At 43.0% G+C, this 23,644-nt stretch overlaps 3 protein-coding genes across 6 annotated transcripts in view; 2 read left to right on the plus strand and 1 right to left on the minus strand.

The window, feature by feature from the left end:
* The first annotated feature begins 27 nt into the window (after nucleotides 1-27).
* lsm5 (LSM5 homolog, U6 small nuclear RNA and mRNA degradation associated) lies at nucleotides 28-2,872 on the plus strand. Its single transcript, XM_083777896.1, has 5 exons — nucleotides 28-94; nucleotides 1,245-1,340; nucleotides 2,210-2,237; nucleotides 2,337-2,409; nucleotides 2,624-2,872. The coding sequence occupies exons 1-5, from the start codon at nucleotides 46-48 to the stop codon at nucleotides 2,654-2,656; spliced, it is 279 nt and encodes a 92-aa protein (XP_083634022.1). The 5' UTR covers nucleotides 28-45; the 3' UTR covers nucleotides 2,657-2,872.
* A 1,156-nt stretch (nucleotides 2,873-4,028) lies between these two features.
* psme2 (proteasome activator subunit 2) lies at nucleotides 4,029-12,018 on the minus strand. 2 transcript variants are annotated; one of them, XM_083777568.1, is made up of 12 exons: nucleotides 11,952-12,018; nucleotides 11,489-11,576; nucleotides 10,824-10,856; nucleotides 10,658-10,720; nucleotides 9,698-9,784; nucleotides 9,039-9,084; nucleotides 8,465-8,562; nucleotides 6,150-6,218; nucleotides 5,984-6,051; nucleotides 5,466-5,520; nucleotides 5,293-5,379; nucleotides 4,029-4,282 (listed from the first exon to the last, which is right to left on the minus strand). In XM_083777568.1, exons 2-12 carry the CDS (start codon nucleotides 11,534-11,536, stop codon nucleotides 4,202-4,204), a joined length of 735 nt encoding a protein of 244 aa, XP_083633694.1. In that variant the 5' UTR covers nucleotides 11,537-11,576; nucleotides 11,952-12,018; the 3' UTR covers nucleotides 4,029-4,201. The 2 variants fall into 2 exon arrangements, with proteins under 2 accessions (XP_083633694.1, XP_083633695.1); XM_083777569.1 differs by lacking the exon at nucleotides 11,952-12,018 and adding an exon at nucleotides 11,702-11,736.
* A 168-nt stretch (nucleotides 12,019-12,186) lies between these two features.
* LOC310867826 (E3 ubiquitin-protein ligase RNF31-like) overlaps nucleotides 12,187-23,644 on the plus strand; it is a 30,314-nt gene continuing 18,856 nt past the window's right edge. For 2 of the 3 annotated variants that reach the window (XM_083777970.1, XM_083777972.1), the window contains exons 1-10: nucleotides 12,187-12,392; nucleotides 12,961-13,162; nucleotides 13,574-13,720; nucleotides 17,244-17,399; nucleotides 17,527-17,592; nucleotides 18,214-18,322; nucleotides 18,561-18,722; nucleotides 19,830-19,980; nucleotides 20,819-20,979; nucleotides 22,632-22,771. In XM_083777970.1, coding sequence (XP_083634096.1) covers nucleotides 12,962-13,162; nucleotides 13,574-13,720; nucleotides 17,244-17,399; nucleotides 17,527-17,592; nucleotides 18,214-18,322; nucleotides 18,561-18,722; nucleotides 19,830-19,980; nucleotides 20,819-20,979; nucleotides 22,632-22,771 — 1,293 coding nt within the window. In that variant the 5' untranslated portion in view covers nucleotides 12,187-12,392; nucleotide 12,961. The remainder of the gene's footprint in view (nucleotides 12,393-12,960; nucleotides 13,163-13,573; nucleotides 13,721-17,243; nucleotides 17,400-17,526; nucleotides 17,593-18,213; nucleotides 18,323-18,560; nucleotides 18,723-19,829; nucleotides 19,981-20,818; nucleotides 20,980-22,631; nucleotides 22,772-23,644) is intronic. The other variant, XM_083777971.1, reaches the window with a different exon arrangement.

A 23,644-nucleotide genomic window follows, 5' to 3' on the forward strand; every position in this document is an offset into this window, starting at 1 on the left:
GAATCGATTGATCTAGTCTGTTATTCAGAAACCTCCTGAACCAACATGGCGTCAACGGCACCACCAACAAATCCTTCACAGTTGCTCCCACTGGGTTCGTAATAGACGCATGTATTGTTTATATAATATTTTAGGCATTAAACGCGTGACTAGTCGGCATTGAACGGTGGTTGTGTTTGGAGGATAGCAGGATGTTGTGTAGAAGATATGTAGCGTTCAGCATTTTTTGCGTCCCGCTCTGTCCGCCTGGCTAGTACCACCTATGGGCTACCACACCACAGTGGTAAACTTTTTCATATCAAGGACCCCCAGATTGACACTAGTTAGCCCACGGACCCCCATTTTAAAAGACATGTCAGGGACCCCCATAAAAGAATATTTTTATGTCTTGATTTTCAACCCGTTTCATTTCAAGGACCCCCATGCAGTTTGACATGCATTTAATAGCATTTATATTTCTGGGACACCCAATTTATATTGTAAAAGCAATACTAATTTAACTCTGAGAGTGTACAAGGGTCCATTTGGTTCCATTTGTACACTCTCCATTTGTACTCTCTCTTTGGATCGAATAGTAATCTCTCAGCAAGGCAGACTGTTTCTCAGTTAAAGTGGGTGACAATATTATCACTAGAAAAGACTAAATTACCTACCTAGGTTCCATCCTGGAGACTTTTGATTGATTGATTGAAATATGTATTAACAGTTTGTAGAATTTACAGTACATTTTAAGCACAAACTCAATACAAAGACTGTCAACTGTGAGTGGACGACCCAATTAAGCATTACACTTGTTTACAACAGGGTCCACATTGTTCAATTCATCAAAACATTTAAAGACATACAAACATTTAGAGTCATACAAATAGACATTTCTATGTAGCTAAAGAACAGAACAGTAATTCATCATAATGGGAAGCAAAAAAGGGAAAAGATACAATATACAGTGAGGGAAAATGGGGTGGGGGGGTGGGGGGGATTCAGATTTTACAGAGGCCAGTTTCGAATTGCAGCCATCGACAAATCTTTCCTGTGATACAATGGCCAACAAAAAATTCTCACTGGTCAGCAAAAATACTTTGAAGACCCTAACAGGAGCCCTCTTTTCTTTGACTATGCATGCACCCCATGGTATCACAGCACCTCAAATCTTTGTTGAATAAATAATGAGCTGTGGACAAAAGGGTTGAAAACCACTGATCAATGCACCACCAGTTAACCCTTCTTCTCAATCTATTTTTCAGAGCTTGTGGACAAATGCATCGGCTCTCGTATTCACATCGTCATGAAGACGGACAAAGAAATCGTGGGCACTCTGTTGGGTTTCGATGACTTTGTCAGTATCCTTTTTTCAGATTCTGGTGGTCCATTGATTTTAAACGATGCAGCAGCATCATTGTGCAAACTAAACCCAGTCCCCACCAATGATTCACATCTGTCACAATTATTACATAGTCTAATTTCAGTTATTTCAGAGATAATCGCAACTTATTTGTTGCTACAAGCTCAAGCTACAAGCTACAAGCTCAAAACGTCACGTTGTGATGCGTTTTGAGCTTGTAGATCGGCTATTTCCACTATTCACAAAATGTATGCGATTCATCCAAGTCATTTGTCGTATCTGCCCATTGCACCTTTTGTTTACGAAGCCTAAAAGCCAAACAGAAATCATATTTGTATTCATGTTCCAATGCTCAAAGCCAAAAACTAAATTAAATCGTTAACCACAATTATTTGTGTGACAATTAATCATCAAGCTAAATGTGTAATCGTGATTCGTGACAGCCCTAAATGCAAGACCTGCAACAGAGTCCCAAAACGACACTGACGGTTTTGTTTTGTCTTGTCTACCCCATGGACCTTTGCGGATTATACCAGTGTCTGTTTAATGTAGATTACACACATTATGGATGTTAATCCCATGTACAACGCACTGACTTTATACCTTATCTCAAGTTTGTGTAAATATGTAGATTTTTTTGTTGACTTATTTTGTTGATCTCTTTTCCCCCCTTCCCCTTTTCTTCTGTGGAAAAAGCAACACGATAGGAACTATGCACAAAAACGAATTTCACCCACTCTTACTCTGACAATAAAGCTGATTCTTCTGACAAATGAGTGATGTGGACTGGGCCTTAGTACTGCACTGAATGGAGTGGTTTGGACTTTGTAGAGACATTTCTTTGAGTTCCATAACGTATTCTCTCAGACATGGTCCTTGAGGATGTGACAGAATTGTAAGTATGCATCTGGTTGCATTAAGTCACATTTTGTAAATGTAACAAACTATATTGTATCTGTATTCATAAACCTTTCTTCTCGAACTTGTGTTTTAGTGAACTCACGCCAGAAGGAAGGAGGATAACTAAATTGGATCAGATTCTACTTAACGGCAATAACATCACCATGGTATACGAATTTTCATTCACCTATCAGAAATGTATTCTGTGGAAACCCAGGTGTAAATTGATAGTCAAATTTATAGTAATTTTAGTACTGTTTAAACAATGACATTTTATCTTTGAGACATAACGGTAGATAATGCTATTGAGCTCTGTGATATAATTGTGTGATAACGTTCAAATTAGGAATTAATTCCAATGATTGTTTGTCTTTTCTTTAGCTCATACCTGGTGGAGAAGGTCCTGAGGTATAGAGGAGCAGCAGCAGAGGGCGCTGTTGCTCATGTTTTGTTTTCTGTTGTGGATATGTCTCATTCATTACTTTGTTCTACCTTGACTTTTTATTTGTGGTGTTTGAACAGAAATTACTTTTGTATCAGGTTTGCTGATTGAGCATTTGTGTTAATTGTACGTGTAAACCACATTATGAGACTGCTTTTTGTTAAGAATAAATCACAAAGATTGACACAGCCTTACAGACCGCTTCTTTCAAACAGATGTTTGTTTTCCATTGTATCACATGTAAACAATATTATACAATTCATGATATTTATTCGAGCCACAAGTGGAGCCTGCAGTGCCACTGTTGCCCAGGTGGAGCCTGCAGAACCAATGCGACTCAAGAATCCACCACAATGAAGGGTCTGGTGTTGGGAGTCTGGTGCAATGCACAGGTCCTCGCTGTACTCCTGGTGAGAGCAGGAGTGGACCTGGTGAGACGTAGGAGGGGCCCGGACAGGAGGCAACCCACAGAGCCTAGTCCCTCCACATGCCAGAATTGTACAACTCAGTCTCTGCATTGTAGTTCCGGAGTGGTTCCAACTTCCAATGGATTGTGTGGCCCTGGTCTTTCCCTAGTGCAGGGGTAGGCAACCTTTATTATCAGAAGAGACATTTTTGGCCCAAAAATGTATTGCAATTCTATCTGGAGCCGCACAATATATTTGCTTTAATTAAGCAAACTTTCATTATTTGTTTATTGTTTGCTAATTTCTCAAAGCATGTCAAGTATACTGTACCAGTAAGCCAGGAGCATTGGTGGTGAAAACAAACAGATGTCTTATCATGAATATATTCTATTTTCCTTCATTAAATTTGATTCTTATTTTTATCTGGTGTATAGGCAACATTGTTTTGCAATATCAAAATGAAAGAATAACTATGCCTACTACAAATTCAATAATAAATTATGATTAAATGTAAAAGGAAAAAAACCTCATATTCCTTTTCATACTTCTTTGCCGTAGCAACTGGGAGCCACGGGAGAGGGCCTATAGGAGCCACATGTGGCTCTAGAGCTGCAGGTTGCCTACCCCTGCCCTAGTGGGTCTGATCGAGGGTAGCTACTGGGACCAAGTCGGGACTTGATCGCCCCGGCTGGGTCACCTGAGTGAGGGGTATGATGTTTGCAAGACCCGAAACCCTGATGACCTTGGGATACATCACTGAGGATACGTCCCAGTTGCATCCATGCGATGTATTTTCGTTCTATCATTTCATATTTGCTTACTGACAATATACACATTTTATATAGGCCAGCAGCATTGTAACCGCACAAGCTGGCAGCCTGCATGCGTTTGCAACGACAGAATATACTTGACTCCATGTGTATTGTTTGGATGTGTTTATTGTCTTAACAGATTTGAAAGGAGAAAAGTGTTTTAAGACTGCTTCACTGGTTTGAGAAAAAGGGTTGACTGCCTGGCGTGTTAGCTGTGACTTGCTTAGTTACTAGTTGGAAGGTTAATCCGTCATAGTTTTACTAAGAGGTCAAAGAGGGTACCACCCTGTCTAGTGGTTCAGTACATGGGGGACTTCTCTTCTCCTTTCGGATTGGTCACCTTTTCCAGATTCTTGTTGATGATGTCATAAAGCTCCGCCTAGCAAATGAATCAGAACACAAGGTTAAAGTGATGATAAGTTAGTTTTTGGCTAACATGGCATTTTCAGTACTTCTGTTGGCTGATACAGACTTACAGAGTGACTCAACAAGTTCAGAGTATAATACTACTGTGCAACAAGCAGCCAATAGAACAAGGTTTGGAGCCACAGTGATTCATGGATGGAAGAGGCATATAATTGGAACATGGTTATTTTTGTTCATAATGATCCTCAAAGATGGATATATGGAGGCAAGTACCACTATGTAACAATATATACCTCCATGTTTAACCACTTGAAGGTGTTTTGTTTCCCCCCTTTTTAAGACTTGAGATAGTAATTGTGATTGTTAATGTTTCTTCTGTAAAAGGGGTCTTCCTGTCTCTTTAATAAACAGAAAATACATTTTCAGGATAAATGAGTAAAATGAGATGTGATGAAATGAGTAGACTGAATCGGAACTGGCACACTACAGTAAATCTGAATGTTGACTTAAATGGGTTCTTCTCGCTTGATTGGATAAAATGATTAGCCCAAACTGAGCCCTGGCCTATATACTTTATTGTACAACAAGCTCAAGATCATCTATAGAGCGTCGCAGTCCTGTCATGACGACGCCAGGCCCAGGAAATAATTCCCAATGCATTTTCCCCATAGACATTTCAAAAGGTATTTATTTAAAGACCTTGTAAGCGTCGTACGGAGCCAACTGGAGTCGTGACAAATCATGACAACAAACACAATATATTTTCTACAAAGAAGAAAAACAAGTGTTTTTTTTTCTTTTTAATTATTTGTTCGGCCCAAAACATTGTGTTTATTCTCATGATTTGTCACGACAAGAGTTGTCTTTGTCCGCGGCGTAAACGTCTTTAAATAAATATTTTTTGAAAAGTCTATGAGGAAAATGAACGGGGAATTATTTTCCGGGTCTCTCGAGGGGGCGGGACTGCGACGCTCTATATTCACCTATCAAATGTCAACGTGATTACAAAAAGTCTTAACTTACATAGAAGCCGCGGATGTCTAAGATGATCACCCTCATCTCACAGTAGATATTCACATCCTTGTCATGAACGAGTGAACGATAGTCCATCTGGAAGGAAGCAGATCACAAGCGTTGCATTAAGCTGTGTTGAATGTGTGTTACATTTTGGTAGATACAGAGTCTCCGTGTCTTACCACATGAGTTTCTTTGCACGCTTTGGCAACAGCATCTCCTCTCTCTAAGAAGTACCTGAGAATAAAGCATATAGGCCATCTACGATCAGAATGCAATGCATCACATTGCAATGCATTGTTATTTATAGCTTGTAGTCTTGTATCTATAAAAAAATAAAATGGCTACAGTACATACTATAGAATTGCTGTAATGAAACCATTCTGTTCTGTAGCCTACTTGTTTATTAGAAGAAAGAGAAACTAACCAGGTGCACAATGGAGGTAGCAGGATGTGATAATGATAAAAAGGTGCTCACACGGATCAAAAAACGGGATCAATACATGATAAAAAGAGAAGGATCCGGGCACACAAGGTTAAAAAATGAGGAACGCCTTTATTAAATTAAAAGGAAACTGCCAACATGTTTCGACCTAACAGGTTTTCATCAGGGCAAAACATGTTGGCAGTTGCCTTTTAATTTAATAAAGGCGTTCCTCATTTATTAACCTTCTCTTTTTTTCTCTTTTTATCAACCTACTTGTTTATGTTGACCTGAAAGCCATCCACCTTCGTCTTCACAGCAGTGATCCTCTCCAAGATCTTCTCCTGTGCTCAGAATAAAATGAAAAACAATAAGGTTCATGTTATATATATTATATCTCCACTGTATGGAGTCAATAAGCCTAACATCTCTTGAACGTTACCTGGATAGCAACACCAAAGTCATTTCCATCTTCGATCTTTGGGATCAGGTGCTGAATCCAGCATGACACCTAAAATAACATTTATTAGGAACATTAATGATCCACAAGCGGGGTACAGCGGACTAAAATACCATTATTAATGTTCTAGCCCAAGATTAAACGCTACGAGATTCTAAATCTTGGGCTATTAATGTTCCATTATAAATTTTCAGTCATGTGTGTTATTGTATGTCATATGCAGCAACAGACAAAGGAATATAATAATTGGCAAATGTTCATAAAAACACAGTAGGCTAAAAGTGACATTATGATACTGTGTGATATGACAGTGTTGCTCACAAGTCACAAAATAACACATTTTCAAAAACAACAAAAAGATCTGACAGATTCAGCATGCAGTGTTCAAATCTAACCACATGATGTCGCTATAATATCAGTAAAATACTCCCCGTGCAGGGCTTAAAATCTTTTAAAGAATAAGATTGTATTGTTTTTAAAAAGTATTTAAAAAAAAGGCCTTTAATTAATCACTGTTCATTTAGACTTCTGTGCCATTCAGGGACAGGTCCCCCAAGATTTTAAACTGGCCAAAGTAACCCCCTTGTACAAAAAAGGGAGTAAATTAGAACCCGGCAACTACCGCCCTATTTCTATTCTAAGCTCCATCTCGAAAGTGATGGAAAAAATAGTCTATGAACAGGTTGAAAAGTATCTTGCCACTAATAAATTGCTGTACGAGTTCCAATCTGGTTTCAGAACATCCCACTCCACTGACACATGCCTCCTCTATTTGAGCGATCACATCAAACACGAGGTGGATGCTGGAAAATACTGCGGCATGGTCATGCTGGACCTCCAAAAGGCTTTTGACACCGTGAACCACTCCATACTGGTTAACAAGCTTAAAGCTATTGGTTTTGATAGCACATCAGTGAGCTGGATGCAATCCTACCTGGAGGGGAGAGAACAGATGGTGGAGGTGAACGGAACACTGTCCCCTCCCCTCCCAGTGAGCTGTGGCGTCCCACAAGGAAGCATACTAGGGCCTTTACTGTTCCTAATTTATGTTAACGACATGACTTCAGCTTGTGACTGCAACTTGTTCCTGTTCGCAGATGACTCAGCACTGCTGGTCTCGGACAGGAACAAACTGCAGGTTGAAAAGAACCTCAGCTCTGAACTCGGTAGAATCTGCACCTGGCTCGCTGATAACAAACTATCCTTACACCTGGGAAAAACTGAATCCATCCTCTTCGGATCAAATAGTAAACAAAGCAAGGCAGATGGCTTCTTGGTTAGAGTGGGTGACAATATTATCACACGAAAAGATCAAATTACCTACCTAGGTTCCATCCTGGAGGCCAATCTTTCCGGTGATAAAATGGCCACCAACGTAATCAAAAAAGTCAATCAAAGAACAAGATTCCTTTACAGGATCTCCTCACTGGTCAGCAAAAACACCTTGAAGACCTTAACAGGAGCCCTCGTACAAGGTTTCTTTGACTATGCATCCACCTCTTGGTACCACAGCACCTCAAAGGCCCTTAAAACAAGGCTCCAGACCTCCCAAAACAAACTGGTCAGGCTCCTACTTGGCCTCACCCCCCGAACCCACCTCACCCCTGCCCACTTTGACAGGCTGGGATGGCTTAGGGTCGTCGACAGAGTACAGCATCTTGCAATGGGTCTGGTCCACAATATTCGATACACCACCAAGATACCCATGTACCTGTCTAAATACTTCCTTAATGTAAACGAAGTCCACACCCACAACACCAGAGGGAGTGCAACAAACCATGTACAACCCAGATTCGGCACAAACAAGGGACTAAATTATTTTCGCTCCTATGCCACCAAAATGTGGAACGCCCTACCAACAGTCATTAAGACATGTGAATCCCTTGACTCCTTCAAAACCGCTCTCAAAGGGCACCTACGGATGGCTGCAATTCGAAACTGGCCTCTGTAAAATCTCAATCCCCCCCACCCCATTTTCCCTCACTGTATATTGTATCTTTTCCCTTTTTTGCTTCCCATATGATGAATTCCTGTTCTGTTCTTTAGCTACATAGAAATGTCTATTTGTATGTCTCTAAATGTTTGTATGTCTTTAAATGTTTTGATGAATTGAACAATGTGGACCCTGTTGTAAACAAGTGTAATGCTTAATTGGGTCGTCCACTCACAGTTGACAGTCTTTGTATTGAGTTTGTGCTTAAAATGTACTGTAAATTCTACAAACTGTTAATAAATAACAATAAATTAATAAATATTTCAATCAATCAATCAATTGGGGCTCCCAACTTCTTACTTACAGTGATGATGGCCTCTCTTAGTGCAGCGATCTCTGGTTTGACTCTGTCCAGCAACTTCACAATATTGTCATTCCCCTTGATGAAGCCACACTTAGGAGCTGAGAAACAGAGAGAGGAGAAATTAGTTGTTGAAAAGAAACCAGCTGTTCAAACACTTTTCACCTTTCTGACTTTGTGAAATTCTTTTTCCATACACGTGTTCCAAGTATTATCATATGGTGTGTGCTACAGATACATGTGGTCTTTGCTATTTGGACTATAAAATAGTCCTGGGACCACCAGGGGCCCCTGGGTCCGTTTCCGTGTAGTGAGAAGTAGCAATCTATTTCTCATGTATAATAACATTTACACAAATGTATCGGAGGAGAAAAAAGGAGAAAAAAACAATCCTACAAGGGGGGTGGGAGTCTATATAATCATTTGAAAAGGGGGTAAACAACCAAACACCAAGCAAGCCAACAATCCCATTTGTAAAAGCAACAGTGTTTAGAGTTTTCTCTGTCTAGTTGTTGCTGCGTAATCAAACTAAACCTGACCTCACAACAAATAGTGACTGAAAACACATGTTTAATACCTTTCTTCTTTTTCTTCCCATCTTCATTTTTGTCCGTCTCCATTTCCTGTCAAGATGACAATCCATGAAAAGACTGGTGCTTAATTTATACCTTGTTTGAGCTCTAATATATGCATTTTCAATACACGTTACTGTCACCTAGCTTCACATAAACAGCCTAAATAAATCTCATGTGCATTTTTCCATGCTGGTTTATTACCAACATGTGATAAATTGGTTATTTCAACTGACACCTTGAGAATTGACACCTTGACAACAAGGGGCTCTAGCATGCGATTACATCACATAATATTGTCGCTGTCTGGTGGAAACCTCGTAAAACCTTGGTAATATTCTTCATTTCTAAAACCTGCAGACACACGTTTACTTTAAAATACAAATGGCTACAAATTTGCAACGTGTGTAGATCTGCTATTTTCTCTACGTTTGTGTGTTAATGTAGTAAGATGAAGGGTGAAAAAACATGCAAGGTTTCTGTCTGACAGCAACAATATGTAATGCAGTTGACGACGTCACATACTGCTGCAGAATATGGGAATATGCGTTGGAGGAAAAAAAAATACATTCTGTACATATGAATGGAAACGATTCTGACGATAATACTGATTACTAGGCGATTATGTAATTATGACAGGCATACTGGTGGTATCTAGTCTCACCTCTTCCTCTGGAGTAGGAGGGTCTGGGATGGGGATCTCCAGAGGAGCCTGTAGTGACGTCATATCTGTGATACTGAAAGCATCCTCCTGACAGAGGGAAACAATAGGGATTGTAGTGATGAGACAGAAACAATGTCTATTTTTCCAAATACTTTAATAGGGGCGGCGGTCCTTGAGTGTCCTTGAGCAAGACACTGAACCCCTAATTGCGCCTGATGTGCTGGTTGGTGCCTTGCATGGTTTCCGCCGCCATCGTTGTATGAATGTGTGTGTGAATGTAATGCACAATCTATGTAAAGTGTCTTTTGGATGAAGGCGCTATATAAATGCACCATTTCAGACACTGTTGGGACTTCACCTGGAAAATAAATAACGTTTTGTACCCTGTAATGTCTGTGTTTTAAGTTAACGAAACACTGAGGATCAATGCTGTTTCTGTGAGATCAAGTAATGGTTTATTTCACATGGTCTGATGATAAAGGGTGAGCCCTTTATCATTATTATATAAAATATTCCCCCACATTTTTAAATCCATTTGGGAAAACAAAACCTTCAGCCTTATGTATTATACTTTAACCACATGAACCATAGGCCATAGCGTCCTTATTTGAACATTTGCCAAACATAGACGATCTACAAGCTCACAATGTGTCGCTATATGATACGTTGTGAGCTTGTAGATCAGCTAGTTTAGTGCAGACTAGAGGGAAATGGAAGGGGGGCCTGGCCGGGGGACTCTCAGCTGCATGAAGTATACAGCCAGGGTTCAAGTGGTTAACCATAATGCTAGGCAACGGGTTCATTTTGTGTGTGTGAACGTATGTAAATAAATGGTATCTACTTTTAGAATGAGCATGTCTTGTTTAATGGTAGATATCTACTTCAATAATGAAAATATTTTAATGTTCCCTCTGTGTAAAGCTGTATGCAATGAATGAATGAATGTTGAAATAGTTTTACTCTCAGCAGATTATCCAGCAGGACGATCTTCGAGGGGATGTAGCTGGAGAGAAGATTATCTGCCTGCAGGCGGGAGAAGATAAATAGATGCAATATTTAGCATAAAGCCTGTGAATATAATAGGCCCTCTGTGTCCGATAGCCTATATTTTTTCCAAGGCACAAACCTCTTGATATAGCGACTCGCGGAAGTTGTCCACCTGTAGAAAACAAATAAGACACACATGCAATATAAGTCAGTAGTTCTATAGTTTTCAGATGGCAAATACATAATCATTTATTAATTTGGGGGTCCGACCTTGACATAAAAAAAGTATGAGAACCACTGGTAGGTATAGGCTTTAAGTGAGTAAAGTGACACACAAACATTCATTGCAATGATCATCATCGGATCATTAAGCCCCATTGTCCCTTAGATATTATATTTTGCAGGGTCTGGGCATGCAATTTGACCTCCTTCTTGTGCTCTAGGAAAGGCAAAGGGGCTTCCCATTATCCATAAACCTCCCACACACAACGTCGTAGGCTATAGGGCGGCTCAGGCTGGTGAGATGAGTGCTGCTCACTGCTGTTGCTGGCCGAGAACAATATCTCTAGAACATTTAGTTTAGCAGCTTGTAGATCCATCTGTCCTTCTCAGCAGTCAGCAAGCGACACCGTCGTAGTACTACGAATTAAACAAAGCACCGTGCGTGGCGTACGTACTACCCTAGCCCTCCAAGCAGAACCCAATGGTACTGAAGTTTCTGGGTCCCGAAAGGGGCTAGTACTACCCCACCCCACGCAATGCATTTGAATGTTTATTTACACATTACCAACGACGTGACTTTACCTTCATTGCGTTGTCTTTCCGTATCTTCAACACGGCCGCTTTCGACATGGTTATGAATTAAAGTGGGCTGCCTTTATTACGTAATAATCTGCAATGAATGAAGAGAAATCAAACTTTAGTGGCGACGTCGTGTATCTGTTTCCTGGTCGTCAAATAAATAATAAACTTTCGATTCATTCCAGCAGATAGATTGACAAAATGAATAAAGGACACCTCCTCCCCGGCGGTGGCTCCCCTGGTCTCTCCTAAAACTTAGGTTATTTCCAGTCCCAATCCCAGCACGAGATCGTATCAAATGAAACCAAACAAATGATTGTATAATTATAGTAACAAACACACTATATCAAAGTAAATAAATGAACTCGAACGCACATAATAAAGAATGCAAGAAGCGGTCCATTTGCGAGAATGAACGAGAGTGAAATTTAAGTTATAAAATGATCAAATATACATTTTAAATTACCTCATAAAATGTCAACACAGAACACACAAACTGCACGACGATAGCGTGGCGTGACGTCACCTTAACTCCTCCTTTCACGTCGTCCACTGGCAACATTCGGTGTTGCCATGTCCGCTTCTTATAAGCATCTATATATTAGATTTAACTTGCCGCTTCTTTTGGGCTTGTTTTCATAGACCCTGGTCCCTTATTTCTGTCGCCAAATCTGGCAACATTGTAGCCGTACAACTGGAGTCAGAGAGTTCCGTGTTCAAAGCTGGATGGATATTAATGCTTCAGTTAAAAGTTACCATTGTGTATCATCTGTGTGTTGTTGTTGACAACATTCAGAAGGTTATGGAACACACAGTAAACATGAAGGCACAGCTTGTGGTGTAACACAGTGAAGTGAAAGCTTGAAGACCAGAGACCAGAGCCTGTAATAAGCAGCATAACAAGTATGTTTCTACTTTGTGTTGTTGTTGCCTCATGCTTGCTTTAGTATAAAACAATATGGTGTTGTAGTGTGACAGTGTCGCTTATTGTGGCTTTGTAGATCTGTTCTTGGTTGTTGTCGACGGCAGTTATTTATTATGTCGACTCATCATCCGTCAGTGGGGGACTCTGGGGTCGAGTTTCGGTTTCAACTTTGGCATCTATAAGTCCACATTAAGAGAGAGAGTGAGAGAGAGAGCGGGAGACCAGACTGCCACTTCTACATTTGGATTAATATTTGGTTATTGTTTTAGTTATTATTTTTGGACATCACCTTGTTTGTTTGAATATTAGGTTCATGCTTACTTTGCTTAGTGCTGCCTTACTGTAGGCCTACTCTGATCTTGCACTTGCTGCCTGCTAAATGCCTAAATGGTTAATGGGGGGGGGGGATTTGTATAAATATGTAACACTGTACTTTTTTGCAAACTGTTAATTAAGTAATCAATCAATCAATCAGTCAACATGCTCTACCCTTGCGTGAAACAGTGTTAAGATGAAAACACCTGCATTGTGTTTCCTTGTGTGGTCTCAGAATGAGCAGTGAGGTGATGCAGCGCCTGGACGAGGTGAGGAGGAGAGCCGGGTCACAGCTGTCGTCCTCTGGTTCGGCCCAGGACGTGCGGGCCGACGTCCAGCAGATGGCCAACATGGCCCTGTCTCCGTCCGACAAGTACCGCCACATCGCAGCAGAGACCATGCTGAGGGACAACGCTATCGGGAGCAACAGACTGGAGGTGAGGCCTTATTGCTGCCATAACTGTTCTGAATAACACTAGTGTGTGTGTGTGTGTGTTTGTGTGTGTGTGTTTATATTACGGTAGGCTACTTAATCGTGGAGTGGCCGTTGCTCAGTGGCCGGTAGATCGGCCGGATGGGAACCGTGAGGTTCCCAGTTCGATCCCGGGCTCCCCCAGAGTTGGTGTCACATGTCCTTGAGCAAGAACCTCGCTGAACCTCAGCTCACACTCCTTCCTTCATTCATATAAGATCATCACTTGTCTGTCTTTTCAGAAAAGGAGACAGCGCCTGCCGAAAGGAGACCTACTCATGTCTCTGTCTCTCTCTCTCTCTCTAGAGTACACATATATATTTCTTATGATTAGAGCAGTGACATGAATCATGATTGATGAGTTTTGACTCTCCAGGTCGCGGAGTCGCTGAGCAAGCTGGTCAAGGCCCTCAGCATCCTGGAGAAGTACGGTTGTAATCTGACCAATCCCAACAGGCCCAGATTCTGGCGCAGCGTCAAGCACAACAACCCAGTCTTCAGGGCATCTGTGGACGCCATCAAGGTGAGGAATGATTTTAATTTTATTTTTTACAATACAGGGACAGGAAACTATGAGCAGAGAGATGGAAGGACACGATGCAGGACCAGTGTTGATTTTGTTGACTAAAACTATGACGAAAAATGTTCGTAGACTAAAATGGTATATAGTGCATTTATATAGTGCCTTTATCCAAGGCGCTTTACATAGATTGTGCATAAGATTCACACATTCACACACCGATGCCGGAGGCAGCCATGCAAGGCACCAACCTGCACACCGGGAGCAATTAGGGGTTCAGAGTCTTGCTCAAGGACACTTCGACACTAGGAAAGGAAAGGAAAGGTACTATGTTTACCCAGGGTAACTGGACTAAGCTCAAGTACTTGTTTACAGCCAGGCCCTGCTCATAGAACATTTCATGGTAGAGGTTCAATGCCTTGTCCAAGGGCACTTCAGCGGTGGTAATCTTAACGTGCCGGTCCGGGGATACGAACTAGCGACCTTCCGATATCAAGACCGCTCCGCAAACCGTTCGACCACCGCTGCCCCTAACTCTGGGGGAGCCCGGGTTTGAACTATCTGGTCGCTCTACCGCTGAGACACTGCCGACTAGATTTTCACTGTTAAAAATGAAATAAAAACATAGCTATGCCTATGACTGAAACTATGAGTAAATATACTGACAATTTCATAAAAAAAACAAAAATTAGACTAAAATGTTGAACTAGTGGAGAAGAGATCCAGTAGAACTAAAAGACAAGTCATTTTATGTTTGGTTGCCTTCTGCTGTTGCGCTCTGAAAATATCTACATCTCAATCTACAAGCTCACAACGCATCACATGCAACCACGTGTAAAATCAGGCATTACGACACCATCAAGGGCCGCCAAAATACATTTTAGTCGCCTAAATCAGATGTAGAATGTAGATTTACTCAACTAATGATTTTAATGACATATTTAGTCGACTAAAATTAGACTAAAAGTAAAACATTTCAGATGACTAAAATATGACTAATACTAACTAAATGAGGTTTTATAAAAATAAAAAAATAAAACTAAGTAAAAAATGTGCTGTCAATATCGACACTGTGCAGAACAAGTCTCCAGCTGGAGTGGAACCGGTTGAGCTCGACCGAGTCTGTAATTATTTCCTTGTACTGAAAGTATGATGCCGAGTAATGGATGCCACGCCCTGGATGACAGGGCAGATATTTAACCCCCTGATGTACCTTTATATACCTTATAATATATATTAATAACTATCTCTAACCTAATGTCTAAACAGAACCATTTTAACCTAACCATGTTGTAACCTAATGCCTATAAACGCAACAACCTTTATCTAACAATTTGCACAATTAATTATGGGTACAATTATAATGTTAGTTCAGTATTCACTACAAATACAGTTTTTTTTATTATCATCATCATCTGTAATCATTAACTTTCTGAGGAATATATTATTGCCAGAAGGTCTAAAGGTCACTGCATATTTATTATCTCATACAGTAGGTTTAAAAGGAGCGGGCAATTACAGGCCTCTGGGACCCCTTTCTTGAAAATATATAGGGTTTAAATTGTTTACGCCCAATTTTACATGTCATTGTGCAATGGTGGATGCACGGTGAAGATACGGTAAAGTTACATGAATACAACAGAATCATAATCAGCTTTATTGTCACATCACAGTTTTACACGAGAAGAAAGTTTGAGCGCTTTTACCACAAAAAATGCACAAGTAAAGGGTTTCACAATCGGCACACTCGTAGGGTTTCTCTTAGCTTATTTACAAACGGAACTGCCGTAGGGTCTCTCTTTATCTTATCTACAATACAAGTAAGGGGTTTTAAGTTATTTACAAGCTTGTTTCACAACACAGCTGTACAGCCGTTCCACATTATTCCACAAATTACATATAGTACCTGAGATAATGGATATAAGGTGCGTGAGCATAGCAGCCGCTGTTTGCGCATAGTCCGTGGGTGGTTTAAGAGGTCTAAGGCGCGATTCATACATTGTAGAGCCTACAATGTGACGTCATTTGAGGTTCGGGGGGGCGGGTACCGTCCTAAAGTCGGCTCTTCGGTGCTACTGAACATTTCTGACGAGCCAAAATCATTTCGGGACTACAGCGGTAAAATAGGAGTATGAATCGGCCCTTAAAATCCAAGTCAACTAGTCCCTGATCCACAGTAGGTTCAGGCCGCTGAGCTAGGCATCGCCCGGCATCAGGCCGCTGAGCAAGACTCATGCCATGCTTCAGCAATCTGACAGCTGTCCGGAGGAAACTGTTCCTTAGCCTGGGGGTGCTGCTCTTGATACTGCGGCAGGCCCCCATGCCCCTCCGTGAGCGTTGTTGTGAGGGGTTGAACAGTTTGTGAGTCGGTGGTGCTTATCCTTGATGATTGATGCACTGGGATTTGGCTACACACCACGAGCTCGGGGGAGCTCGCCTCCCATTATGCGCTCCACCGAACGCACTATTCGCTATAGGCTGATCTTTTCTCGGGGCAGCACAGTTCCCATTCCAAGCTGTGACACCTGATAGGATACCTTCAACTGAGCTGTTGTAGTTCAACCTGAGGATGCGGTGTCCGGGGTGCACACGCAGATCCGACACACCAAAGGTCCTCATCGGTCCTCATCGATCATGCGATGCGATGCGAAAATGCGATGGTCCGACATGCGCTGCTCCCGTGCTTGCGGTTATGGTTAGGTTAGGGGTTGAGGTTTCGGATCAATAGTATGTCAGAACTAAAGCCTGTACCCCGGTGTCCTACTCCAAGCTTCTTCAGGCGTTGGAGCCAGTACAGTCGCTGTTGGCCTTTTTTCCTCACGTGTGTGCAAATGTGTTGTGAGCTTGTAGAGAGGCTATGTTTGTTGTTTTTGAAACGTTTTGACAATTTTCACGTAATAATGACATGCTCGGCCTGGGCCGTGGCTCAGCGGTCCAGGCACCTTGGCTGGTAATCCAGTCTGGCAGTGTGCCGCGGGTTCGACTCCCGATCCAGACGGCCTTTACTGCATGTCACTCCCCCATCTCTCTCCCCAGTTCCTGTCAGCCTACTGTCTGTCCCTCCATAAAAAATATTAAGTACAGGCGAAAGCCACGAAAAAAACCATTATCTTTATTTTTATAATAATGACATGCTCAAAATACAGTAGTGACGCGAAGTTAGAAGTTACCTTGACAGCGGCCACTAATGCTTAAACAAACAGGACAAGATAGCAGAAGGACCGGGAGGTAAATTGTAGAATCAAATGAATAAATGAGGTTTTACAGTATTGAGATATTGTAACATCTTAATTGTTTAGTCCATAGATGGTGCGATATTAAAAGATGTGTCGCCCACCGCTGTGTGTGTGTGTGTGTGTGTGTGTGTGTGTGTGTGTGTGTGTGTGTGTGTGTGTGTGTGTGTGTGTGTGTGTGTGTGTGTGTGTGTGTGTGTGTGTGTGTGTGTGTGTGTGTGTGTGTGTGTGTGTGTGTGTGTGTGTGTGTGTGTGTGTGTGTGTGTGTGTGTGTGTGTGTGTGTCTGAAACAGGGTGGACGGGCGGTTCTGCACCTGTACGGATACACCAGTCAGCAAATAGACGGCCTCAGCTTTCCCGACGACGTCTCTGACCCCGACGTTCCCAATGTTTCAGCTATGACCCTAGAGGTCATGACCCTGCGCTCAGAGATGGACATGCTCATTAAGGTGAGAGTTGAGCTATCATTGGGTAATTAATGGGTACTGACTTCTTTGGATTGGAAACACGTATATCGGTAGCTCCCAACCGGGGTTCTTCACAGCATATGTCTCCTGTCTATTTTGTTGGTTTCAGGAAACACATCCCCATCCAGAGTTATTCAAAGACATCGTCCCATTGCTGGTACAACATCTGCAACAGGTATCTGCAGTCTCTGCACACTACTTGACTGCTTAACTAGTATTAGAATAATAACTTAAAAACAAATGCAATAATATCAGTTTTTGCAAAGCACTTTTTTTTTTTTACAATGTTCTTTCACAATAAAACAAAACGTGATTATGGCATTGTTCAGTCTCCTTTCAAGCCCCTGTTGGGGTGGACTGTTGAATAGGAAGAGACAAACATTCCTTTGTGCTGTGCAGAAATGTTTAGTCTACCAATGAAGTTGCAACACGGGCAGAGACAGAATTTGACTGTTGTCTCTCCAAAACCGTCTCATAATCAAGAGACGGTCTGTAGAGTTGCAGAGACAGTGTAGACTCGAGCTCCGAAACATTCTGTAGAGGTCCAGAGACGATCTGTCGTAGAGGTCAAAGTTTCAGTCTTGAGACAGAGTAGTTTGATTGCAGACTGGACACACACACACACACACACACACACACACACACACACAGACTAGAGTCGTGCAATTTCCCACAACTCCAGCCCTACACCTGCCCTGGCCAAGTGTTCAAGCCCAGCCCGTCCCACGTTCTTCATTGTTTTAGTGCTGTAATAACGATGATAGTATGGTGTTTCACGTTATTTGATTTGTTCCAGGAGGAACTGGCCTGTGACGCTGTCATCCCCCCAGAGGAAACCCAGGGGTCTTCCACACCCAGACCAGCTGAAACGCAACATCTACAACAACCCAATACAATATCTACAGGTGAGCCCATGCCACCGTTCTGTGACTTTGTCAACAAGAAGCGTAAATAGAAAGTACTCATACAATGTTTACACATCTCTGTACATGAATCTCACGTATTCTTTCACTTTCATTCTCCCTAATTTGGTTTCTTTCATTCTTTCTTTTCTCCCTTTCACTTTCCCTCTCTCTCTCTCTCTCTCTCTCTCTGTGTCGCCTGTGGTCATCTTGGTTTCTGTCTCTCTCTCTCCCCCCCCAGTCTCTCCCCCGGTCAGTGAGTGTAATCTATGTGGTGGTACGTCCACTCTGCTCTGTGTCGCCTGTGGTCATCTTGGTTTCTGTGACGCGTGTGATGATTTCTTCCACCGACATCCAAGCAGAGCCGTTCACCAACGGGACGTGATACATAAACCCATGCAGGGTAGGTCTGCTCTGATGCCCTGTAGGTCTGCTCTGATGCCCTGTAGGTCTGCTCTGATGCCCTGTAGGTCTGCTCTGATGCCCTGTAGGTCCGCTCTGATGGCCTGTAGGTCCGCTCTGATGCCATGTAGGTCTGCTCTGATGCCCTGTAGGTCTGCTCTGATGCCCTGTAGGTCTGCTCTGATGGCCTGTAGGTCTGCTCTGATGCCCTGTAGGTCTGCTCTGATGGCCTGTAGGTCTGCTCTGATGCCCTGTAGGTCTGCTCTGATGGCCTGTAGGTCTGCTCTGATGCCCTGTAGGTCTGCTCTGATGGCCTGTAGGTCTGCTCTGATGCCATGTAGGTCTGCTCTGATGCTCTGTAGGTCTGCTCTGATGCCATGTAGGTCTGCTCTGATGCCCTGTAGGTCTGCTCTGATGCCCTGTAGGTCTGCTCTGATGGCCTGTAGGTCTGCTCTGATGCCATGTAGGTCTGCTCTGATGCCATGTAGGTCTGCTCTGATGCCCTGTAGGTCTGCTCTGATGCCATGTAGGTCTGCTCTGATGCTCTGTAGGTCTGCTCTGATGGCCTGTAGGTCCGCTCTGATGCCCTGTAGGTCCGCTCTGATGCCCTGTAGGTCTGCTCTGATGCCCTGTAGGTCTGCTCTGATGCCCTGTGGGTCTGCTCTGATGCCCTGTAGGTCTGCTCTGATTCCCTGTAGGTCTGCTCTGATGCCCTGTAGGTCTGCTCTGATTCCCTGTAGCCACTAGTGTGTGCTGGTTGGAGCACACAATGTGCCAAGCCAGAGACACTGCAGAGGATTCAAACCCCTAGCCCTGCCCTACGCCACCCAGATGGTGGGTGGAACTTTAGCCCTGCCCTACGCCACCCAGATGGTGGGTGAAACTTTAGCCCTGCCCTACCGTACGCCACCCAGATGCCACTGTGCTTTGACTAAATAGTGTGCTGTCATGTATACTGTACATGTCACAGCAAACTCATCAGTCTGTTATAGTCCATAAAGTGGACTATACTCTATACCTTATATTCTAGGTGAGGGTAACTTTGCTGAGGGCTACAACATTCTAATCTGATTTTGTGGTTGTTGTTTTTGAACTTGCACACACACAGGTTCCTGTTCCATCTGTGGTATTTCCTCAGTGAACGTCCACTGCTCCACGTGTGGACAGAAACTGTGTGTGAAGTGTGACCGACTCTACCACTCGCATCCGGACCGCACGGCACACAACAGAAGCACCATCACGCCTGCCAAGCCTTCCAGGTGAGACCGCACGACATTATGCATGGATTCAAGTTCTCAGTCACTAGTACGACATTATGCATGGTTTAAGTTCTCAGTCACTAGTACGACATTATGCATGGTTTAAGTTCTCAGTCACTAGTACGACTGATTTCAGTCATTTTGATTCCATAGATAGAAGCCAGCATGTCTTCTACGGAAGCATGTTGCACAGCAAATATAGCAGATTGAGAGCTTGCGGATCTGTATCTGGTTATTATTTTAAGATAAGATCTCAATAGTCTTGGATATTTCATATAATTTTAAGCACAGGTTTAAAGCCTCAGTCTGCGATTTCTTCACCTGGTTGGCAGTATGTAGAACAGTGGGAACTATATGAACGAACACATCATAATTGTGTTAATTGTTCAGGAATCAGCACTAGTGCCCCCGGCCCACACTGGCCATACAAACATTTTAAGTCGTGAGATTGTATTTTGCTTTACAGCAAACATTCCATAGACTTGGCTGCCACATGACGTAATTTCTGAAAGCCAGGAGGGGCTAGCGCCCCTCAAAAAGGGCTTACGTACGTGGTGTAAGTATTCTTTGTTGTGTGACCCTGTCACAGCATCTCAGAAAGGGAAAGGGAGACCTTTGCTGGTACTGACGAGCACTCGCCGTGGGGAGTAGTTAGGGGTGTGTTGCTCAGAGACACTTCGACACGTTGACCTTCTAATTACCAAACGCATTTCTAACCACCAAGCTGCGGCCGCCTACTGTTAGGTTCTAACCTAAACCCATGGTTGAGAAATATTGAATTACAAAACTCTGTGTGTAATATTGTGGTTTGTTTCTCCCTGTCTTCCTTCCTGTCCAGTGGCAGCCTGTCTCTCTCTCCATGGGAGTGTTCTTACTGTACGACGGTCAACGAGGTCCGGGCGGTGCTCTGCGCCACCTGTGAGCGACCACGCCTGGCCACGGCCACCTGCAGCGCTCAGGAAGAGTCCATGTCCGTCCCCTCGTCCCCCAGCAGCACAGGTTGGTCCATGTCCGTCCCCTCGTCCCCCAGCAGCACAGGTTGGTCCATGTCCGTCCCCTCGTCCCCCAGCAGCACAGGTCGGTCCATGTCCGTCCCCTCGTCCCCCAGCAGCACAGGTTGGTCCATGTCCGTCCCCTCGTCCCCCAGCAGCACAGGTTGGTCCATGTCCGTCCCCTCGTCCCCCAGCAGCACAGGTCATCCATACTATGCTTCCCCCCCCCCCATCCCATCCTTCTTTTCTTTTTTTCTATGATGTAAAGAGAAGTTTGTGGCGGCGCGACTCATGTTGCTGCGGCTCGTGCACTCAGCACATCGAAATTTAGTTTTCTTCTGCTGTTACAGTTGTAAAGAATGACAAATAAAGCCTATCTATATGAGAGGAGTGCTAGGGAGTGAAATTAGAGTCTAAAGAGGTGAGTTTTCGGATGGGTACAGAGATTAAAATAGGGTGCATTTTACATCCCAAAACTCAGTTTATAGTTAAGGGATGCAAACAACGACCTCTGCATCCAAGGGATGCACTACTGTACTCCCCAGTACAGTAAAAATGTAAAAAACTAAAAAATCTTATTTTTTCTACATGAATATAACCACATTATAACCATATAAAATGAAATGTGAGTTAAATACTGCAATTTGTAAAAATGACAATATGACCCTGGGACTCATTTCTAAAAGACCACCCCTGCATCCCGGGACTCATTACATTGAAAACCTATTTATATCACTGTGGGTACCTTGTGAAGGAGACAAGGTGACTAACTGAGTGTGAACAGCGGTGTGTTGTGTTGTGTTGTGCTGACAGAGTGGCAGTGAACGAGACAAGGTGACTAACTTAGTGTGAACAGTGGTGTGTTGTGGTGACAGAGTGGCAGTGAAGGAGACAAGGTGACTAACCGAGTGTGAACGGTGGTGTGGTGTGTTGTGGTGACAGAGTGGCAGTGCAGGAGACAAGGTGACTAACTGAGTGTGAACAGCGGTGTGTTGTGGTGACAGAGTGGCAGTGAACGAGACAAGGTGACTAACTGAGTGTGAACAGCGGTGTGTTGTGGTGACAGAGTGGCAGTGCAGGAGACAAGGTGACTAACTGAGTGTGAACAGCGGTGTGTTGTGTTGTGGTGACAGAGTGGCAGTGAACGAGACAAGGTGACTAACTGAGTGTGAACGGTGGTGTGTTGTGTTGTGGTGACAGAGTGGCAGTGAACGAGACAAGGTGACTAACTGAGTGTGAACGGTGGTGTGTTGTGTTGTGGTGACAGAGTGGCAGTGAACGAGACAAGGTGACTAACTGAGTGTGAACGGTGGTGTGGTGTGGTGACAGAGTGGCAGTGAAGGAGACAAGGTGACTAACTGAGTGTGAACGGTGGTGTGTTGTGGTGACAGAGTGGCAGTGCAGGAGACAAGGTGACTAACTGAGTGTGAACGGTGGTGTGGTGTGGTGTGGTGACAGAGTGGCAGTGAAGGAGACAAGGTGACTAACTGAGTGTGAACGGTGGTGTGTTGTGTTGTGTTGTGGTGACAGAGTGGCAGTGAAGGAGACAAGGTGACTAACTGAGTGTGAACGGTGGTGTGGTGTGGTGACAGAGTGGCAGTGAAGGAGACAAGGTGACTAACTGAGTGTGAACGGTGGTGTGTTGTGTTGTGGTGACAGAGTGGCAGTGCAAGAGCTGCACGGTGGTGAACCAGGGCAGCAGCATCCTGTGTGAGGTGTGTGAGCGCCCCCGCCTGGCCACTCGTCCTCCTGTCATCAGCCCCCTCTCCTCCATCCCAGGATCTCTGGGCGGTTGCCAGGTTGGTCTTCACTACATCATCCTCTTTGGTTGTAATATTTACATTCTCAATTCAAGTCAGTGTTTACAATAGAAGATATGATTACACATTTTAAGTCTTGATGATTAATTGTCACACAAGTAATTGCGATGAACCATTCATTTAATTGTGTTTTTGTTTGTTTTTGCATTGAATATTAATAGAACGTTACAATTTGTATTTCTGTTTGCCTTTTAGGCTTCGTAATCACAAATTGCACAGTGCAGATATAATATGACAAATTAACTTAAATTACAATACAAATAAATCACTGACACATTTAATAAAAATGTACAAAATTGCAGAAAATGTGTTGTAAGCTTGTAGACATTTTTCAACATATTTGACGATTATGTAAAAATAATTGGGATTATCTCAAATAATTGCAATTGGGCGATTATGTAATAATTGTGACAGACTAGTGCATTATTGTTTTTACAAGACCGTTACGATCAATTAGCGATTCACACACAATTTGAACCAAAAACATGATGCTACCAAACAGAACCTGGCATAGCATTGAGTTCTCATCGTCATACGACAGAGAATGCATTATAAACGATGAGGACTTCTGTTTGCATCGTGTTCTAGCCTGGGCACCATTTCATTTAGGATATATGATCCTCTCGGGAGCGGATGATATCGTTACGTGATGTTGTAGTATTGTTTTGTAGTCGACAGGCAGGAACAACAGGCGGCAACTTTATTGAGGGAAAAGGAAGGTTCCTTCCTTTTTTCTCAATAAAAGCTACAGGCTACGAGAGCTTTTAAAAGGAAGGAACCTTCCTTTTCCCTCAATAAAGTTGCCGCCTGTTGTTCCTGCCTGTCGACTACAAAACAATACTACAACATCAC

The sequence above is a fragment of the Protomyctophum parallelum genome (assembly GCF_964188405.1).
Source record: "Protomyctophum parallelum genome assembly, chromosome: 12".
Classification (NCBI taxonomy): domain Eukaryota; kingdom Metazoa; phylum Chordata; class Actinopteri; order Myctophiformes; family Myctophidae; genus Protomyctophum; species Protomyctophum parallelum.

Bases quoted from the DNA above. Each gene is read 5' to 3' on its own strand.
- psme2 (XM_083777568.1), bottom strand. From the start codon at position 11,536: ATGTCGAAAGCGGCCGTGTTGAAGATACGGAAAGACAACGCAATGAAG. The intron at 9,785-10,657 runs GTAAAACTATTT...TCCCTCTGTCAG, and splicing joins TGCTGGATAATCTGCTGAGA to GAGGATGCTTTCAGTATCAC. The intron at 5,521-5,983 runs GTAGGTTGATAA...CTTTATTCTCAG, and splicing joins TTTCAGGTCAACATAAACAA to GTACTTCTTAGAGAGAGGAG.
- lsm5 (XM_083777896.1), top strand. From the start codon at position 46: ATGGCGTCAACGGCACCACCAACAAATCCTTCACAGTTGCTCCCACTG. The intron at 2,238-2,336 runs GTAAGTATGCAT...CTTGTGTTTTAG, and splicing joins CTTGAGGATGTGACAGAATT to TGAACTCACGCCAGAAGGAA. The intron at 2,410-2,623 runs GTATACGAATTT...TCTTTTCTTTAG, and splicing joins ACGGCAATAACATCACCATG to CTCATACCTGGTGGAGAAGG.